We start from the raw sequence: 19,548 nt of genomic DNA, 5'->3' as shown, positions 1-19,548 counted from the left end.
ACAACGACTTTTACCATTAAGACATTTTCCTTTAAGGATCAAAAAATATTTCCTCCTTTCTATCAATGTAAGAATTATTGAACAGTGTTTTTTGCCTAAATGTGCAAATCTTCAACTATTTACTAAAATGTAAACTTTAAGAACCAAAAAATGACAAAATAACACTTTGGTTTTTGGATACATTAAAACAGCAGAAAATAAATAACATACATCAGTAAATACTGTGATCTGGTAAAAGCAAAAGTAATTTTGTCCTAAGGACAAACCTGCACATTCTCTGTGTGATGAAGCAATGCACCTCTTTCTATTTCAGGGCTGTCTGTCTCTTTAAATGGATTGCCGAAGTATATACCTGATAATAAAAGCATTGTACATTGTGTTTAAATGGGTCTCAAGAAAAAAATAAATCATGTTGTGCTGTCATGTTGTTACAGTATAAGGCATGTTCTACACAACAGCAGTAGTAGTCAGTGAAAATGAGGGCCTCACAGAAACCTGAAACTGGACCAACAAAGAGGGGGGGGGGGGGGGGGGGGGGGGTTATGTTGGTGGGGTGTGACAAACTTCATGGAGCATAAGACACTTGCAGCATCTTTTTCTGTCCATTTTGAAGTAACTACTTTTTGGCAACTAGGAACTGACTACAGTAAAGCAATGCTTTTAATGACGTTTTTTGTACTCATTCTCAACCAATTGCTTACATTTTTAGAAATAAAAATGCTCAAACTTATTGATATAAAGGATTTCAAATGTCACATGTAATGAGAGTTAGTACTCCCCTCCCCAGATTAACTACTTCAAAAGTGATCATGTATTCCTGATGGCAAGATGGTCATATATCAAAACTCTCAAATCCAAAAGAGGAGCAGGATGTGAACTTCAGATCATGGGATTGAAAAAAAGAAAAAAGAAGTGTGGTCCAGAGAATAAACAAGCTATATGAATTAAAACTGCACCATTCAGTAGTACAACAGTTATCTATATGTCACTTGCCTCAGTATCTGTTCATTTTTGTAATGTATGGATGACCTTTTGTCTGTTATGCATTAAAGTTTGCCACTTTCATCAGGCAATGTGCTTTTTACTTTTTTCACCCAACACTTTGATTTCTCTTTAGAGTGAGGAAATGTAGAGACAGATGCTGGAACAACGAAAAGAACATTTTCAAAATAGTGTTTATGAATTTGACAACTTCAACTGATTTTTCCCTCATTTCTAGCATGGTCTATTCCAGGCTTCAAAAATAAATAAAACAAAATATAGTACATGATAATTGTCTACTCAATTAAACCTAAAAAAATTAAATTAAACTCAATTAGATGGTATTTAAAATGTAGTGTTTTATAGCACTGCAGACAATTTATGTTTGGTGCCTTTGTTTTATCATGAGACTTGGATACAATATACTTACTCAATTAAACTGATTAAATGGCAATCTTTTAATTCATACTTTAAGGCCTTGTCAGACTAATTTAAGTGACATTTTTCAGTGAATCACTCCAGATTCTGGTATAACATAACCTGCATCAGGTTGGATGTTCCATTCAACTACTGCATTACACTAACCAGCATTCAGCAGCCATCTTTCATAATCCCATAAGAGATGATTGAACTCTTTGCGATTTGATTTTACATTGCTCACTTAATGAATGGAATGAACCTTTCCATTCCAGCAATCTGCCTCTCACTTCCTCTTGATTTTTGGTGTATTTCTTTGTGTTTTTGTCCACAAAACCCTGCGCTTTGGGGTAGGGAGCCACTACACCGCCAGATCATTGGGCCTCGCTCTTGCGCTGCTGGCTTTACTAGCCCTGCTCAGTCGTCGAGCGTCAGTGAAAATGCCGGGCGGCTCGTGCATCTCCACCGTGGTGGTGACGTGCCCCTCCTCCGGCCCAGCGCTCGAACCGCCGCCGGCAGAGGTGGGGGTGTCAGCGAGCTGAGCGGCGTCTTTGGCTTGCCGCCCATTATTGGAAGAGCGAGACGAGGAGGAGGAGGAAGGAGAGGGGGAGGCGGCGTTCATCTCCCGAGTCTGCTGCTCGGTGGCCAGGTTGGCCCAGTTCTGCTCGGCAGCCAGCCTGTGGTTGTTGTTGCTGATGTAAAAAGGTGAGGACTCCTTGAGCTCCTCGCGCAGAGGGTCCATCTTGAACTCAGCCGTGGAGGGCGCCGACAGGGGCTGGAGGAACACGCCGCCACACACGGCCACCTCCGTGTAGTCTGGCGGGTACCTGAGGGTAGGAGGCGAAGTTCTGGGAGACTCGGGCTCCGCTTCGTTCGCGTCGGGCAACGACTCGCGCTCGGGCGTGAAATCGTTGGTCATACCCTGTTTGACCTTCTTCCATCCGAGGTGATATATTTCTAACAAATTCAGCAAAAGGGACACGCAAGCCACCACAAGCATAAATATGATGAAGATGGTCTTTTCCGTGGGCCGGGAAATAAAGCAGTCCACCGTGTTGGGGCAGGGCCACCGCGCACACTTATACAGGGGCCGCAACTGGAAACCATAGAGGAAATACTGACCTAAAATGAACCCCACTTCAAACAGGGTCTTGAAAATTATGTTGAACACATAGGTGCGCAACAAGGCACCTCTAATGCGTATTTTTCCGCGCTCGTCTCTGATTGGCGGCTTCTCCTTTTTGCCGCCACCGCCCCCACCCCGTCCACCAGACTCTCCTCCCCCTCCGTTTCTATACAGGAGTTCTTTCTCCTCCTGGAGTCGGCTGGCCTTTCGCAACTCCTCCTCACGCTCTTTCCGCTTCTCCTCCATACGAACAATGTGCAGGACGTGGCCCAGGTAGATAAGCGTCGGCGTGGACACGAAGATGATTTGGAGAACCCAGAAGCGGATGTGGGAGATGGGGAAGGCCTCGTCGTAGCAGACGTTCTCGCAGCCGGGCTGCTGCGTGTTGCAGGTGAAGTCCGACTGCTCATCGCCCCAGACCTCCTCGGCCGCCGCTCCCAACACTAGAATCCTAAAAATGAAGAGTACCGTCAGCCAGACTTTGCCGATCACGGTCGAGTGTTCCTGTGCATTCTCCAAGAGCCGCGCAAGAAAGCTCCAGTCACCCATGCTTCACGATTTCTAGCCTAGAGAGAAAGTACAGTCTGCAGCCGAGAGCAAGAGCGAGAGACAGTGAGAGAGAGAGAGAGAGAGAGAGAGAGAGAGAGAGAGAGAGAGAGAGAGAGAGAGAGAGAAAACAAGGTGAGCAAAAGGGTTAAGAGGGGAACAGAGAGGATTCATCAGAACTAATGTTACACTTTACATGATATGGTTTTGATCTTCTCAGTCTGTCTAGGCCTGTGCTGTGAAGGTATGTTCACACAGGCACAGCTAAAAGTACATAAACCTATAAAAAAAAACATGCTCAGCTCTCATGAACTCACACAGCATTTCACGGTTCTGCATTAGATCCGAACTGTAAGCCCTGATGAAGCACTCGCCAGTTCCTCGCACAAATTCATCAAATGATGTTTAGGTAAATCGAGCAAATCAGCCTTGTCAAATATCATATTGACAAAAAAGTTTGACATAAACTTATGGATTTCGTGACCCCTCGCTATTTAACTCTCTAACTGGCTGCTATGAACCTGGCATGCACATTGTAAGCAAACTCTCTATGACTCGCTTTCTCTCCAGCCACTGACACACACACACTTTTTGAACACACTCAAACACAGTCTCTTTCTCTCTCACCTGTTCGCTTCACTGCCCAGCAGGCATGTGCTGAGTTCGACATTATAATGTTCAAAAACAGTTGAAAGCGTTGACTGGACAGTGATGTGTGAAGAGCCCTGATAGAGCCAATTTTAGGACATCAAGGGGGAAAATGCAGTGAAATATGGAGACAATACCAGGCCACTTTTTTAAGTGTGAATCTACACTCATCATGGCTACATGATTATAATTAATTGTCAGCTAAAACAGTACAATTCGTAATTTCACCTTGTAGGTGCTGTAACTGCTTTGAAAAATGGAGGAAGTGTCAGGAAATAACTTAAGGATTTTGATCAACACAGATTCATCTTTATCATAATAAGCACAAATAAACAGCAAGATTAAACAGTACCAGGGTGAGATAGTATTGCCACTTGTAAACAAAGACCCCCGAAATAGCAAAAGACATACAACAGCAAGAAACTTTTTTTTTTTACTTACTAAAATGATATTGTATTGAGGGCGGCAAATCCATCGACTAAGGTTCTATACCAAGTCTATGACCCTGAAAGAGAAGGTGCAAGTTACATAATAATAATAAACATTTGTTTATTCATTTATTTTACATCTATCTTTATTTATTTAAAATGTTTAAATCTTTTTAGATAACTTTATAACTGCACATTTTTTATTTGTTAAAAATGAAAGAAAAAAAAACCATACATTTAATTTAGGCTATTTATTAAGATCCTTATATTCGTTCCATAGATAATAATAAATGTAGGCTTTTTAAGTCCAGAAATTGATATGATATGGCAAACAAGTTTGATCAAATACACCCCAAAAATCTTTTGGTTCATAAGGGAGCTATCATTTTCATTACAGATATTAAAGTGGTCATTTTATAGTGATCACTAATATTTATAGTCTTTGATCTATCTGTTAAGCATTTAATTACAAACTGCTGCTGTTATATAATTAACGGATGATAGTAATTATCCACTGTTCTTACTGTAGCCTACATTTAGGTCAAATTGTCAGTTAGAGAGGCAGATTTTCTATTCTTTGCACTGATTATGCGCTCATACCGGTCATCTCAAACAACAGATGGTTTCTTGAAATGTATCTAAATGATGTTAGCTGTTAGATTGTAGTCAAAGTTGATGGCCTACCACCTAGCGAAAAGTAACATTAATTAATATGAGATGTAAAAGGATAAAATATTCCGTAAATCTAACTGAAAGCATACCTTGACAAGTAGGCACACTTATCTAAAGAAAGCAATATCCAGCGGCCACTGGTGCCACAGTTTGAGTGCGTTGAAAGCATACAGACCTCCCAAAGGCAGCAGGAGCCCTCCCCGCTCCCCCCGTTCCCAAATCCTGGCAGTACTGCCAGCTTACCAAACTCTTTTGAAAGTGGCCGGCCAACTTATTAATTCAAAAGTTCTTCACATAGCCACACTCTCGTAGAACACCTAGTTTTTCATGGCAAATCGAGTGTGGAGACGGGGTCTCACCAAGCGCAGCTGTCTCCCGTTCCCAGCCATTGCTACTGTCACTTTGAGTGGTCATGCAAGAGTGCTGCGTTCAGAAAGTCATCGGCCAGTCAGCGCGCACGCCACGCCCCTGACACTCATCGCCCCAACTTAACGATTTTATTCAGGTCTATACGATGAAGACAGATGCTTTATTTTACTTTATTGCACAGAATATTGTCATAAAATAATGATAATAAAAATGATGAATCTAAATATAATAATAATTATTATATAAAAAAATATTAATAAACTTAATATAATTGAGCTAGAGTGTTGAGAACAAAAATGGGACGTTTTAATTTTTGTATCACTCCGCGTTCAATGCTTTGATCGGTAATACTCGAACGGTAATTCTGCTTTTGTTTCTGTGTAACTATTTTCGTTGACGGAGTAAAATTATAAATAATAGTCAAAAAAATTGCATTTAGTTAGGCTACTTAAAAAAATATAATATCCAATAAAATCACCTGCGACCAAATCAAAGCTGTGCTAATGCTCAGTACAACTGCATTATTGCTCGTGTAATAGGCTAGTGATACTATTCTCGACTGAAGATGTGATGAGGCTACAAGGCCCAGAATGTGGAATTTTGAAACTTAATATAAGGCTATTACATTAGTAATGAAAGCAATCACTAAACGCTGGTTTGTGGAAGTAAACTGGTAAAAATATATTTTTTTAAAGTCTCCATTCAAAAATTATGGAATTTTTGTATTGCATGGGAAAGTATCCAGTCATAGAGCAGGCATTGCCTAAAATAGAATGGAAATGAACCGCCCTCCATTGGTTTTCCTGGGAGAATCCACCAGGGATAGGCCTAATCACAAAACTGACAAACACATCAAACATGTAAAGCAGTTTTTTTTTATTAAGAAATACATATAAAAGTTAAGTTGTTAACCAAAATTACAAAGAAACGCATTTATTTGACAACCAGTCTACAATAATAGGCTAATAAAAAAAAGATCGTCTCAGCTTGGGTAAACAGCAGAAGGAATCATCAATAGGCCTATACCATTTTATTCCAGCGGTTAAAACACAGAATTAAAAACAAAACTGTTCACCGCTGACTTGTAGTCCTACTCAGAGGAGAAAAACTAAATGGAAGATAACATTACAGTTGACGAAGCGCGAATCCACGTGCGCGCTCTCTCCTGTCAAATGGTAGACTGACAGACATGGTGTCATAGGCTACGCGGTGCGCCACTGTAAACATTCTCATGCATGCTTTAAAGTTTATAAACTTTAAAGTTTATTTGGTCTCAGCTTAAATAATAAATCATTGTTGTAAGCTGATATGACTCCTACCGGGGATTTCAATGCAAGGATATTGTAAAACGACTTAAAACTAAATAGACGTGTCATTGTTGGCCTACCAAAACAATCACAAATAAAAACATAAGCCCGCCCCCTCAGCTCTCTACATTATAGCCTACCCCTAGTCTAAAACTGCTGATGGGTAGGTTTTATAATAAAAAAAGTAAACAAAGCTAAATTAAATCATGTAAAAGTCCAAATAAAGAGAAGCATGTGCAATATACAAAGTAAATGATTCCTCAAAAACAGGACACTCAATTTTGTGCAAAGGTCTCTCAACTTCATTTATGTTGTTTGGCCACTAGGAGTCACTCTTGGTCTTTTCTATTGCCATTACTGAGGCTACTGAGCAACGTTGAAAATAAAATTCAACAACACCCCAACATTTTTGCAGTCAATGCAGTATAATACTCCCTCATCGTCTTTTGGGGAGGAATGTCTGCTTTTAATTGAAGCATGCTTGAAACCTCAGGTTTGCAGCTTTGTTCTGTTCTCAGGGCAACTTGTCAAAAAACAGTTACAAATCACTACTGTTAAAACACTGTAATCTACGTGCCTATTACCATCCATGATGGTAGAATTGAGTCACTGGATGTAGGGATAATCTTAAAGAGTCTTGTTGGTCGAGGAGTCCGAAGTGGATGACAGCAACCTTGTGTTCTTTTCGTTTTGTATGAGTGCCTTTTCTGTGGACATTTTATCTTGGTGTACAAAGGGGCGCTTCTTGGTTCTGGCCGAGCACCTCAGCAATGCCTTGACAATCAAGTAGCTCAGTTCAGCCACATTGAGCACAATGCAGATGGCAGAAGATCCCACCATGAAAATGGTGAAGACTGTCTTCTCTGTTGGCCGTGAGATAAAGCAGTCAACTTTATTGGGACAGGGCCACTGCTCACACTTCACAAGACGTGCCATCTGAAACCCATCGTAGACATAATACAATGCGTACATGAATCCGGCCTCGAAAAGGAGCCGAAAGAACAGGCTGGAGGTGTAGGTCCACCACAGCGGCCCGGTGATGGGAAGACGCCTCTTCTTCAGGCTCTCCAGGTCACCCCCTTTGGCACTGTCAGCATGCTTGGCCAAAATGCCTTTCTTTACGTTGCGTTTGCGGTACGCCACATGCATAGCAACCAGCAAAGCCGGTGTAGACACAAAGATGAGCTGCAGGCACCAGAAACGGATATGTGAGACTGGAAAGAAGTGGTCGTAGCAGACGTTTTTGCAGCCAGGCTGTTGTGTGTTACAGGTGAAGTCGGACTGCTCATCTCCCCAGACCGTCTCGGCGGCTATTACAAGGATGCTAATGCGGAAGATGAAGAGGACAGACAGCCAGATCTTTCCCAAGCTGGTGGAGTGTTTATTCACCCCTCCCAGCTGGGCATAAAGTGCTGTCCAACTCATCCTGTCTACTGTTGCTCTCAGATCCTAATTAAAAAGAAAGAGAGGAGTTTGAATTAGCAACTATAAAAAGGCCAACTATAATCCTTTCACCATTTGTTTATGCACGCAAACTGGAGTTGTTTTTAATAGCTTTAAAATAAATAATAAAAAAACACTTTAAATATTTGGTGGTGTATAAACTTTACATATTGTTTACACAGTTTTATTGACAACTTTTGAGGTCAAAATTACATTTTGGATGATAAAAATACTCAGACAAATAATACACTGAGAATCTAGGACACCATTTTTTTTATTTTTATAATTTGTAAACCACTTTTTTTTGTAAGTGTGGACCTGCTGTATATTAACTGTAATTCCATGTCTTCAAAAAGACTCAACATTTTGAATTGCAAATAGCCTACTTTTATTAACTTATTTATTTAATAACATTAATACAATATTTTATTAATTAGCCAAACACATGCTACATTCCATTCAAAATATTTTTTTTCACACATTTGGTAACTTTGGTTATATTTGGTCGAGCTTAAACGGATAGTTTACCCAACAATGAAAATTCTGTCAACATTTACTCACCCTCAAGTTGTTCCAAACCTGTATAAATGTCTTTGTTTTGCTGAACACTGTACACTGAAGAATTTTGGTAACCAAACAGTTGCGGGGCACCATTGACTTCCATAGCATTCCCCCTCCTACATATATGGAAGTCAATGGGGCCCATCAACTGTTTAGTTACCTATTTTCTCCAAAATATCTTCTTTTGTGTTCAGTAGAGGAAGAAGAAGAAGAAGAAGAAAGAAACAACAACAAAAAAAGAAACTCATACAGATTGGGAACAGCTTGAGGGTGAGTAAATGATGACAGGATAGAAAACTATCCAGTTGACGCGTAAAAAATATCAAATAAAATTATCACCTAAAATATCAGTGAGAATTATGGCAATTCCACAAAAATGTACCTGTTAGCATACAAGATGATTCAGACCAAATCCATGATATATATCCGTCCAGGTGAGTAACAATTAGTCAATTCACATGCGGAGTGTCTTTGTAGTCTTGAGAGTGAGATGAAGTGATTGACTGAGGACACAGCGAGCGCACTTTTAGTGCTCTCTCGCTCTCTCTCTAAGAGGTGCACCTGACGTCGGGCGGAGCAACCGCATTCATTGGATGCTTCTTGAGCTCGCAAGAGACAAAACTAAAATTCTCCAAGTTCAAGGAATGCTTCGCGCGTTTGCACAGCTCAACCAGAGGCGCTACAGGCTCGTCGTGAACGTGCAAATGTGCGATTATCTTCTTCGGCCAGTTTAGAAACTTTCACACGGTACAGCTTTATACATTTTTAGGTCATGTGTAAACAACCTATAATCGTTTAGAAATTGCTTTTTAACGGCAGACTTTAGGAACGTTCAGTGGCCATAAAACTATGTAGGCTAGTAACAGAGTTTATTTGCCGGTAAACATTAATTAATTACTTTTTAATAGGCTAATATATAAAAAAGCATTCAGGTTAGTTTGAACTACTTTTGCTTGAAATTGCTGGTTTACAAAAGGTGGTTCAAAGTATTGAACACTCCTAAAAAAATGTGTTTGTGTACATAAATAAATATTAAACCAAATAGTAGGCCTACACACACACACACGCGGTTAAGGACTTGCCAACTGGAGATTGCTTTAATTTTCCCTTTAATTGTGAATTTTTACACGATGAGCAAGAAAGTGCTTTAGCTGTATTACAAGTATGCTTCACAAATCGAAGACTTTTAAATACTGGTAAAATTCAAATAATAATTAAATGAACACTTATGCCATTTCTGAGGTTAGCTTTTGTTTCAGTCATTTTAGTCTAATCAGACATATTCTGTTGCCCAGAAAGGAAATATACAACCAAGGACAACAATGGCTCAGATGATCTATAACCACTCCCATTTACGTATTATCTTATTGACTCATTTCTTTAGCTTAGCCAGTCCCATCAGCAGTTGATCTCTTCTCTCTCTCCTGGCTGTGAGGTGCTCCTGCTCACTAGGGATCAGCTCACAGGCTTCCTAAAGGGGTGATCAAATCTTTATTTTAGTTTACAATGATTACAAAATAAAAAAAATAAATAACAACACACAGTTGTGGTTATTTGGAACATCTGTCTGTTAACAACTGACTTTAGTTTTTCCGTACAACAAAATATTGATATTGCATACTTTTATAATTCTAGCTGCTGGCTCTCCAGAAAAGTCTGGAACAGGCCCAAAAGTAGTAAGAACCCTCTTCATGCCCTCACTATAGCGCTGGAGATAGTCTTCCATACCTGGACAGACAAAACACATGGTAAGGATTAAATAAAGATGCGGTTTTGCATTTCAACAATACAGTAGAATCACAGTAGACTATAAAAAAATCGAATATGATCATACTCTAAAAACTACATATTACAGAAAGTGTTTAGATCTATTTTAATTCATTAAAACATTTTTTTTAACCCAAGCTACAACATTAATATTTAGTATAATCAAAGACTTTTTGTCATTCTGAATATCTTTTACACTAGAAGGTAAAGTGTGCATATTCAAATTGGGAATTGAGTCCAAAATGACTCAGCAAATAGATGTTTTCTAGCATGAATTGAGTAGCTCTTCATTTGAAGGTCATGAGTGCTTTTAGAAGGGCTCTCAGCAGATGAGACGTACACCAGTGAAAGTTCAGCCACAGTTCTTCCCTTACAGATTCCAAGAACCTGTGCCATTACAGCGAAGGAAGAAACAAGGGCGAAACTCTGAATACAGGGGGCTTTATCACCACAATGAGAGTAGCACCTCATTCACAGTACAAGCAGGCAGGGCTGAGGATAATAATTCATCTGTCATCATCAAAAGTTAATACTGGTGTCACATGGCAAAGCACGTTTTATGGGGGGAGCAGGGTCATCCTACAGATTTCACACTGCCTTCTGATTTTCACCGTGAACATGAGATTTCTTCTAAACGCATGCCCATTTACACACTTTTGAACTTGTTTCAGTTTCTTTCACCCACTCTCTCTCTCTCTCACACACTTATTAAAGTCATGTGAGGTTGATAATTGACAAGAGCAACAGGTTCTCACAGACTGCTTTTTCGCTGCCCCAAGCACCACAGCAATTTCTTTTCCATGCATGATGAAAACAAAAACGTCTCAGTGCTTAATTACAAAAGTTTCATTATGCCATTTAAAAAAAAAGAAAATCCATGCGTTAATGGGTAGCTTGCCTTCTGGTGCGTTGAGATGCATGGTTTCAATGGGACCTATAAAAGCGTAGCGCATGCCCAGGCCCTCAGACATCACCAGATCAATGTCCTTCACTGAGATTACTCCATCCTGGATGACAAGAAAGAGAAGTTAATTTGGCAACTTGCTCTGTATTACACACTTGGATGAAAGACAATGTTTCTAAAAGTGGTTTACTGATGTTCTGATCTTCTAATCCTAAAATTACCGCTTCCTGCTTAGTAGTTTGTCCAGCCAACAAGGTTTGGTCAACCTGACTGAGAGGAAAACGGAGGTTGCCCCCCTTTTTGTCCCATCTAAAGATTACTAAAGCCGCTCCCACTGTATTGGGTTTCTCTTATCATTTAACTCTGTGTCCTCTGAACAATGGGATGATATGGCAGAGGGAGGTAGTTGTGCCAGGCTTTGGACCCACTTTGCACTCAGATTACCTGTGGCCACAGATACCTGTTGCCTGACTGTGCTGAAATCAAAGCTTGGATACAGAACGGGCAGTGGGGGATAAGTTTAGGAGGGGACAGGGTGGTCTTTGTTCATTTCCTGCGTGCAACAACGAGGCCGTTATCTCTGTGTCGCCAGGCGGCGGACTGGCTGGGGAAACCGTGAAAAGAGGCCTTTCCTGTACACGGTAATCAACAGGGGCAGCCATTAACTTTCCCAGCTGCTCTACTTTCCAGAGCTGGCTCTCTCTCAAAAGGGCCGCCTGAACTCTGAGACTCAAGAGTGGATTTGAGCTGCAAATCTTGTGTGGAGTGCAATGTCCAAACTTTAAATGTTCCTTACCATAAAAAACAAAAACTCACCTCTGTATGGACACAGAAAAAATGTAAGAGGCAAATCCAAGAAAACATACGTTTGAGTCTAAAATCTTCAGAACATCACTTTAAAAACTGTGAAAGGCTTGTTGTTATAAACATCAGATCAAACTTTTTTTTCCCAGCTAGTGAAAAAAAATGTTAAAGCGTCTGTGGGCACAGTTTAAAAGGCCAATACGCATTTCACCGACAGACAGCGACCAACGCGGACAATCAGCAGATTACAGATTGTCACTTCTCAGAGACTACATGAGCTGACAAGCACCGATTTTCAATCGACGAAAACAAGCTCAGACAGACACCAAAAGACACTGACAGGGCTGATCCGACAAAACCAGACAGTGTCTGTTGACGCTGTGTGAATTAGCCTTTAAACTCTGACGTGATGGTTAGATATTTTGGGAGAAAATATGCATAAACCAGCATGTGTGCTGGTTTAACTGGTTCATCAACATGCTTTTTTTTTAAAAAGCTTGGACGGTCATAACCTTTCAACAATTCAGAAAGAAGATTCTTTTGAAATTCTTAAAAGCATTTGCCAACAACAAGAAAGGAAGATACGTTTTTGTAGAAGTTAACCCAAAACATGCAATTGTCGTGACAGTAAAACTCTTCAAGGGGACACTGTAAGGATTTCTGTTCTTATCTAGATATGAACCCATGGATGTGTGCCTCAAATGGTGAATGTTAAGAAATTGTACTTTTCCCTCTGACTGCAAGGAAATCACAAGACTTGGAAAATGTCACAAATTTGTCATTATATCTCATTTAAAAAAAAATGGTAGGTTAAGAAATTAAATTCCTAAAACACATTTAATATGGACACTGAAACGAAAAAGTAAAAGTAAACTAATGAGACTGAACACAATAAGCTAAAGCATACTGTTGTTCCAGACCAATCTTATTAAATTCTCTCATCATCAATGACTGCACAATAACACCATGAAGAATAAGAAAAGAAGGAAAATGGTTACAAAGAAGAATACTTAAATGGGGTGTACAAATACAAATTACATTTACAACTAATGTGACATTTTGTCTTCAGCCTCAAGACTTCATTCAGCACTGCCTCCATTCAGTGGTTATAAACCTCTGAAAGCCATAAAGCTGTCATGCCAGTCAAAAAGGCCCAGTAAGAATGCTATTAGCATAACATACCATTTTCAATGCTGCCATTTTAAATTGTGAAACAAAACCAGAATGGAGACCGTCCTTTATTCGACATATACATGCATCTGTGACCAGCTTAAATGAATATCAAATTTGAAACCAACCAACTGAAGAACAGATTTTCAAAGATCAATGGACATTTTCATCTCAAAACGTAAATCAAAATCTAGACCATGTCATTTTAGATGTTATATCTAAATGGATAGTTGACTCAAAAACACAAATCCTGTCATCATTTAGTCATTTGACTTTTTTCTGCTAACTGTTATTGTATTTAAAAAGTGCAGTCTGAACATTCTGTGAAATATCTTATTTGGAAGACATGATGTAGAACATCATGCAGGCTTGAAAACAACATGAGGGTGAGTAAATTATGATATACAATTATGATCATGATGATGAATCCTTATAATTATTCCCTAAGAGATTAATTAGAGAGATAATTGAGCATAAAATCCTTTGGCTAATCAGTGTTACTAAGGACCTACAAGGACCAGACAGGGCCATACTCTCAGTTATCATAAGTACTGCAGAAATATGTGGCCACCGCCTTCTAAACCCTGGGTTTTCCCATTAACACCCTTCTGGTTTTAATTCATAAGTCAACCGCGAGCCAAACCCCATCACCCATCATCAGAGCAGATACCTGCATCTAGTAGAAAACCTTCCCAGAAGCTGTTATAGAGGGTCAACTGCCTAGTCAATGATTTTGAAATAAATTTTCACAAGCACATATTGGTGGTGTTTGGGTGTCCACATAATTTTGGCCACGTGTTGCATTATGCAGAATATTTTTTAAATATCGATCAGAGCATTAACTGATGTTGTGAACGCTGAAGAGAAGTGAACTCTACCCCGATTTATTTTTTAAAGCTCTCCAGGAACCAACAAAGACACATTGTCATATAGCAACAAAATCACGATTTCAACAAAATTCCTAACACTAACGTCATTAAGTACTATAAACTACTACTAAGGTTAGGATTTATGGTTCTCAAGAGAGATAAGTGCATCTCTTTAACTGACCTTTGACATTTGCCATCATGCCTATTAAAACACAATTTCACCACACCTCTTTCCACCAGAGGTGGACATATGTCCACCACATAATTCAGACACAACACCACACCTAAGTATTAAACATAATTCAATGTAACCATGAATCATTTTCACAGTTTTGTGATGATGCCTCCATAATACACCCTGGACAGAGCAAACTATTTTGTGCTTTTATCTTTAAATGTCAATTACTCGACTGAAAAATGAACAGTCGCTCAAAAACAAAACAAAAAACAACAAAAAAGAAAGAAAGAAAAGAAAGAGAAAAATTTCAAAGTAAGATGTCCATTGTTTGTTGAAGTGCTTTCTTGGCTCTGCTTTGTTTTTGCTTGTGGGCAGAGCTCAAAAGGGCTTGGTTTTTAAAGTGGATCACCTCACTCTACCCCATGTTCATTTGATACACTGTAATACAGGTGTACTTTACAAGCAGGACAAAACTACCAGTGTGAGGAAAGATAAGCTGGCTGTTCTAAAGTTTCTCAAGAGAAAGTTTCCCTTCTCTCAATCGATCATTTGTAAACAGTGTGATAAGACTATGAGTGTGGCAATGCTCTTTTTTAATAAATACAATAGTCTTTGTTTGTTCCACTAACTTCACTTCTCTTTCACTCTAATAAAAGAGTGTAACAGAGACATACATCAAAATTTAACCAATTAATTTAGGACTTTCCTGTTCAGAGATGAGTAATGAGATTTGACAGCAATATATTTTCCCCACATATGAACAATCTCATCCTGTAACGTGGGCACCTTATTGAAGCAATAAACCATGAGAAACGCGTTACAATGATTTTACCATGGGTAATCGGTCTTTACCCCATGATTTTACCCTTGACTGTGGTAAGATCACCGTAACGCAGGCCTGTGTGTGTAATATAAATGTTATACTTTGCATTTATTATATAGGAGTGTGGAGCTTTGAAAGGAAAGAAAGAGGGGGAATGGGTTCAGGACATGACTGGGGTCAGTAAAACAACAGAAGTTATTTAACATGCTATGAATTTTGCCAGAGAATAGGTTGGAAGTCAAACAATTAAAAGGAATAGCCATAACTGCTATGTCATTTTGTTCCATGGCTCAACCAACCTGAACCAGCCTCCAGGACTCAGCTATGATGGCATACTGAACACGGTTCAATGCAAAACCATCAATCTCCTTCTTAAGGCGCACAGGTGCCTGTCCGACATCTGTCATCAGTGAGTAGGCAACATCCATTACAGCAGGCAGCGTTTCGGGGTGTGGGACAAGTTCCACCAGACGCACATAGTAGGGCGGGTTTACCTTAGAGGTTAAAACAAGAAGGAAATGACACCACAGACCTGGACACAGACAAGACACTGTACCAATGTGTTTACCAGAGCTAGAGATAAGGGCGTACTATGAAGGTCTCTCTGACTAAAATGCCTGACCACAAATGCTTGGCATTTAGGATTAAACATTCACTAAATGCAGGTGAGGGTGAACTATTAGCCTCACACCGCTTTGAAGGAAAACAAGATCAGCAAGGCCTTTCTGCTCATGAGATCAGAGTGGAATTTCCATTGAATATGAAAGGAATTCAATTACAGTAATGCCCCTGTGGGCCTGATATATTTCACTCCATTTTTCACTACAGGCTCTGAAAAAACAAGCCCATCTAAAAAAACACGACCATGTAAATAATGCTTTAAATGCTTTCATTTACGAATGTTCCTCTTCAGTGTAGGAACATTTGAAAATAACAATAATGTTATTAAGGGCAATTGCATAAGCTGATCTTTAGGAGGATTTTAGCTGTAGCCATTAACATGACCTGAAGACATTTTTATCTACATGTGTTTTATTTTGGATGGAAGATGTTGGGGTTCAAACTAAAGCCTGAATGTGTGCGCTAAAACAAACAAAATCTGGACTAAAGTATACACATAAGGAATGGACTGTCAAATACAGTCAATCCAAGTTTTTTTTTTTAAATAAAAATGTTCATCATTTCTATCTTTTTTTTTTTTTACATAATCATTACATAAAACGTAATAAAGCCTAACAATAAGATTTGACTCACATTTCCAATGTGCCTTCAACCTTGTGTATGTCTCGCATAAAAACTAACCGGATGAGATATGATGCATCGAGTTCGGTTCTGGACACGAGAGAACACATTGCTTGGCATCAGGCAGGAAGTGGAGCTGCTGATAATCACGCTTTCTGGGACTAGATTCTCCACCTCAAGGAAGACGGTCTGCTTTGCTTCCAGGTCCTCAAATACACACTCCTTTTTTACAGAAAAACAGAGGACAAGAGCAGTTAAGTGTCAACAATATAGCAAAGGTGATGTTATGAAATGTATGTACCATACTGAAGTTGTAGCAACAGCTTTACAATAAGAGCACAGAGAGAAACAGGGGGAAATACAAGAGCAGAAAATAGTTTGCACAAAAAAACATAATTTACCACTTTATTTACAAAAATATTGACCAGCCACCAAAAAGGTGGTGCACCACAACACATGCGTGTTGTGTTGACTCAATAGCTGACGGAGTTCTGTGAACACACTTTGAATAATATTATTTAGTAAATAAAGCGGTAAATTTAGTTTTTTTGCGCAAACAAAGCACTCACGTCGCTTCATATAATGGATTAATTTAACTTTTTTAAGTCTTTCCTATTGCACTTTGAATGTAGTAGTTGCGTAGACTGTTAATGGAGGGACAGAAAGCTCTCATTCATCAGATTTCATCAAAAAGATCTTCATTTCCATTCTGAAGATGGATGAAAGTCTTAGGGGTTTGGAACGACATGAGGGTGAGTAATTAATGACAGAATTTTCATTTTTGGTGAAGTAACCCTTTAATTTACATTTCTAAAGCATTTGACTATAGCAAACAGAGGCTTGGCTACTAAGTGTTCAATATATTTTAATAATTAAACCTGGGGGCATTTTCAAAAGTTAATCACATTAACTCAACTGAGAGAGCTATCATGGAATGCAACAGTTTCAGAAGTAAAACCACAGCTAAAAGCACACACTTCTTCTGGTTTCACGTGCTTTGCACAGTGCCAAATCAATTAAATGCGGAATGATTGGATCTCTTTCTTCTCTACACATGAATTACTTGTTACCTTTGTTTCATCCATACCCTGATATGTATAAAACAAAAGTAACAAGCATTTAATGTGTATTTATTTATAGTTTATTTGGTAGGGACAGATACAGTAAACATAGATTATCTTTTTGAAGCAATCCCATGTCAGTATCAAAGTGTTTATAGCCAAGGCTAATTCACAACACCTGTCCGTAGAAGGGCTTTTTATATTAAATATTACACAAGATGGATAAATGAAAAAATAAAAAAAATTGTGTAAAGAAGAATGTTATCACATTATATTGATCAAATCCATAATTCCACATTTAACTGTTTTGTCACAGTACAAAGCACGTCAAATGCTTTATGACGTTTATCCTCTGTTTCCTTGGGTCATTTTTGGTTTAACAGAAAGTAAATCTACGCTTGAGTGGAAAACAATACCTGGACAAAGAAAGCTCCCTCCAGGGCCTGCTGCAAGTCATCATGACTGCTCAGTAGACTCAACTGCTCTGCAGCGCTGAGATTTCCTCTTAGCATTTTGGCTTGCTGAAGCTCCTCAAGCTGTTTCCTGCTCACACACAAAACACAATATTCAGCTAAAAATTCAACAAAATGTGTACAAAATCTGCCAAAATACCTATTGGGTCCAAATACAGTGTTTCAGTCATTGTATATGATTGATACGATAACGTATCTGTGGCAGATAAAGATGTGTTGTTGTCTATTGTAAATTATGCCTTTCAAAAAATTCTAGAATTTGCTCATAATAACTGAAGCAACTCTGCATGCAATACAGAAGATCTTTTTTTGTGTGTGCCCTAATCTGTCATTACTGCATTCAAATCAGGGCATCTAGAGATTCATATCTAGGAGACAGAAAGCTCTACAACTCCATCTGGTGACAGAAGAGATGAATCTTAAAGCTCTTAAAGAATCTTAACAGGTTTGTTAAAGGGATAGTTCAAGCAAAAATTAAAATTGTCATTTCTTCCTCAAAGTAAGTTTCCTTTTACTCCCTCAAAGTCCTCAAATTGTTCCAAACATGTATGCGTTACTTTCTTCAGTTGAAAACAAAATAACCCCCAATTGACTTCCATAGTAGGAAGAAAAAAAAATACCATGGAAGTCAATGGCTACCATCAACATTCTTTAAAATGGTCTTCTTTTGTGTTCAACCGAAGAAAGAAACTCATACAGGTTGTGAACAACATGGGGGAAGAGTAAATTACACAATTTTCATTTTTGGGTTAACTAACCCTTTAAACAGATATGGGCCGATAGTAACAAAACATTTACTGAGTAACATTTAATTTGTGCATACTTTGATTTTTTTTTTTTTTACACATTATGTACACTTGACATTTAGTCTATTTAGCTCCCCTGAGCATTGGATTTTATAGTTTGTGCCCTCAAAATGGGTCACAAACTTGCACTAACAAAAGTTGAGCAATGATGGGAGTGAATTTGGGTCAGTGGGTCATTTTGACTGAGGGGTGAGTAGTTACATTTTCTTTCCTGTTTTCCACTGACCTGATCTCTGTTATGGCCTCTGATGCTTGTCCTGGTTTGTTGTCATAGATCTTGACCTCGTATCCTCCACTCAGGAACACCATTGCCCAGGAGCGGCCAATCAGTCCACTTGAGGGCACATACATAAAAAAGAGGAAGAAGAGACAGCATTGTAAACAAGTCAAATACAAATATAGGTCAAGAAGATTAGTGAAAATCAATGCATTATCTATATCCCAGAATGAGGAACGTGTCTGATAATACTTCAATTTTGAAATGACCTTTAGTGGATGAGAAACATGAATTCACAGATTTAAGGACTTGGATGACCATGCATGCAAATCCTGTCAGAATAACACTGAACATTTTTTGGACAAAGCAAATCTACCAATATGTCAAATGAGCGCTATAAGGAGTCACGTGCTAATTTTAGTTTGATCGTTCAATATTGCACTTAATTTTTCAGACGCACTATTCTGATATAGAGAAATACATTCGTAAACACCATCATAGTAGAGTTCAAAGACCACTCAGCTAATCTATTACTATCATGTCTGCTCAATGACTGACAGGTTAACTCTCACCTTCCGACAACAGTAATGATCTTTCCTTTTAATGAACTCATCGCAGTCTCGTTTACAGAAATCAAAAGTTTAACTCAAGCGGTTACTTTCCAAGACCCCAAAATCACCAGACTTCAGGTTATCATGTGCCCGTCTGCACGAAGGAAAGGCGGAACTACGGCGTC

The 19,548-nt window shown here is 38.9% G+C and overlaps 2 protein-coding genes across 2 annotated transcripts; both read right to left on the bottom strand.

The window, feature by feature from the left end:
* Positions 1-284: 284 nt before the first annotated feature.
* On the bottom strand, positions 285-8,998 carry gja3 (gap junction protein, alpha 3). The gene is made up of 3 exons (XM_077215117.1): positions 8,881-8,998; positions 7,123-7,943; positions 285-3,074 (listed from the first exon to the last, which is right to left on the bottom strand). Exons 2-3 carry the CDS (start codon positions 7,917-7,919, stop codon positions 1,760-1,762), a joined length of 2,112 nt encoding a protein of 703 aa, XP_077071232.1. The 5' UTR covers positions 7,920-7,943; positions 8,881-8,998; the 3' UTR covers positions 285-1,759.
* A 592-nt stretch (positions 8,999-9,590) lies between these two features.
* Positions 9,591-19,543, bottom strand: cryl1 (crystallin, lambda 1). Its single transcript, XM_077215234.1, has 8 exons — positions 19,385-19,543; positions 18,822-18,929; positions 17,733-17,859; positions 16,316-16,477; positions 15,313-15,507; positions 11,164-11,272; positions 10,120-10,226; positions 9,591-9,969 (listed from the first exon to the last, which is right to left on the bottom strand). Exons 1-8 carry the CDS (start codon positions 19,423-19,425, stop codon positions 9,871-9,873), a joined length of 948 nt encoding a protein of 315 aa, XP_077071349.1. The 5' UTR covers positions 19,426-19,543; the 3' UTR covers positions 9,591-9,870.
* Between the last annotated feature and the right edge of the window lie 5 nt (positions 19,544-19,548).

Source organism: Siphateles boraxobius, unplaced genomic scaffold (genome assembly GCF_051911475.1).
Source record: "Siphateles boraxobius isolate OS27281-9 unplaced genomic scaffold, OSU_SipBor_1 7, whole genome shotgun sequence".
Taxonomy (NCBI): domain Eukaryota; kingdom Metazoa; phylum Chordata; class Actinopteri; order Cypriniformes; family Leuciscidae; genus Siphateles; species Siphateles boraxobius.
Note: the sequence above shows the minus strand (reverse complement) of the source record. Positions and strands in the feature narration are given on the sequence as shown.

What these genes read in the sequence shown, in the direction of transcription:
- gja3 (XM_077215117.1), bottom strand. Translation starts at nt 7,919, where the DNA reads ATGAGTTGGACAGCACTTTATGCCCAGCTGGGAGGGGTGAATAAACAC. An exon ending in TCGACCAACAAGACTCTTTA is followed by an intron (nt 3,075 to 7,122) that starts AGATTATCCCTA and finishes GAAATCGTGAAG; the next exon opens with CATGGGTGACTGGAGCTTTC.
- cryl1 (XM_077215234.1), bottom strand. Translation starts at nt 19,425, where the DNA reads ATGAGTTCATTAAAAGGAAAGATCATTACTGTTGTCGGAAG. An exon ending in AGGGAGCTTTCTTTGTCCAG is followed by an intron (nt 16,478 to 17,732) that starts GTATTGTTTTCC and finishes TCTGTAAAAAAG; the next exon opens with GAGTGTGTATTTGAGGACCT. An exon ending in AGTCCTGGAGGCTGGTTCAG is followed by an intron (nt 11,273 to 15,312) that starts GTTGGTTGAGCC and finishes CTTGTCATCCAG; the next exon opens with GATGGAGTAATCTCAGTGAA.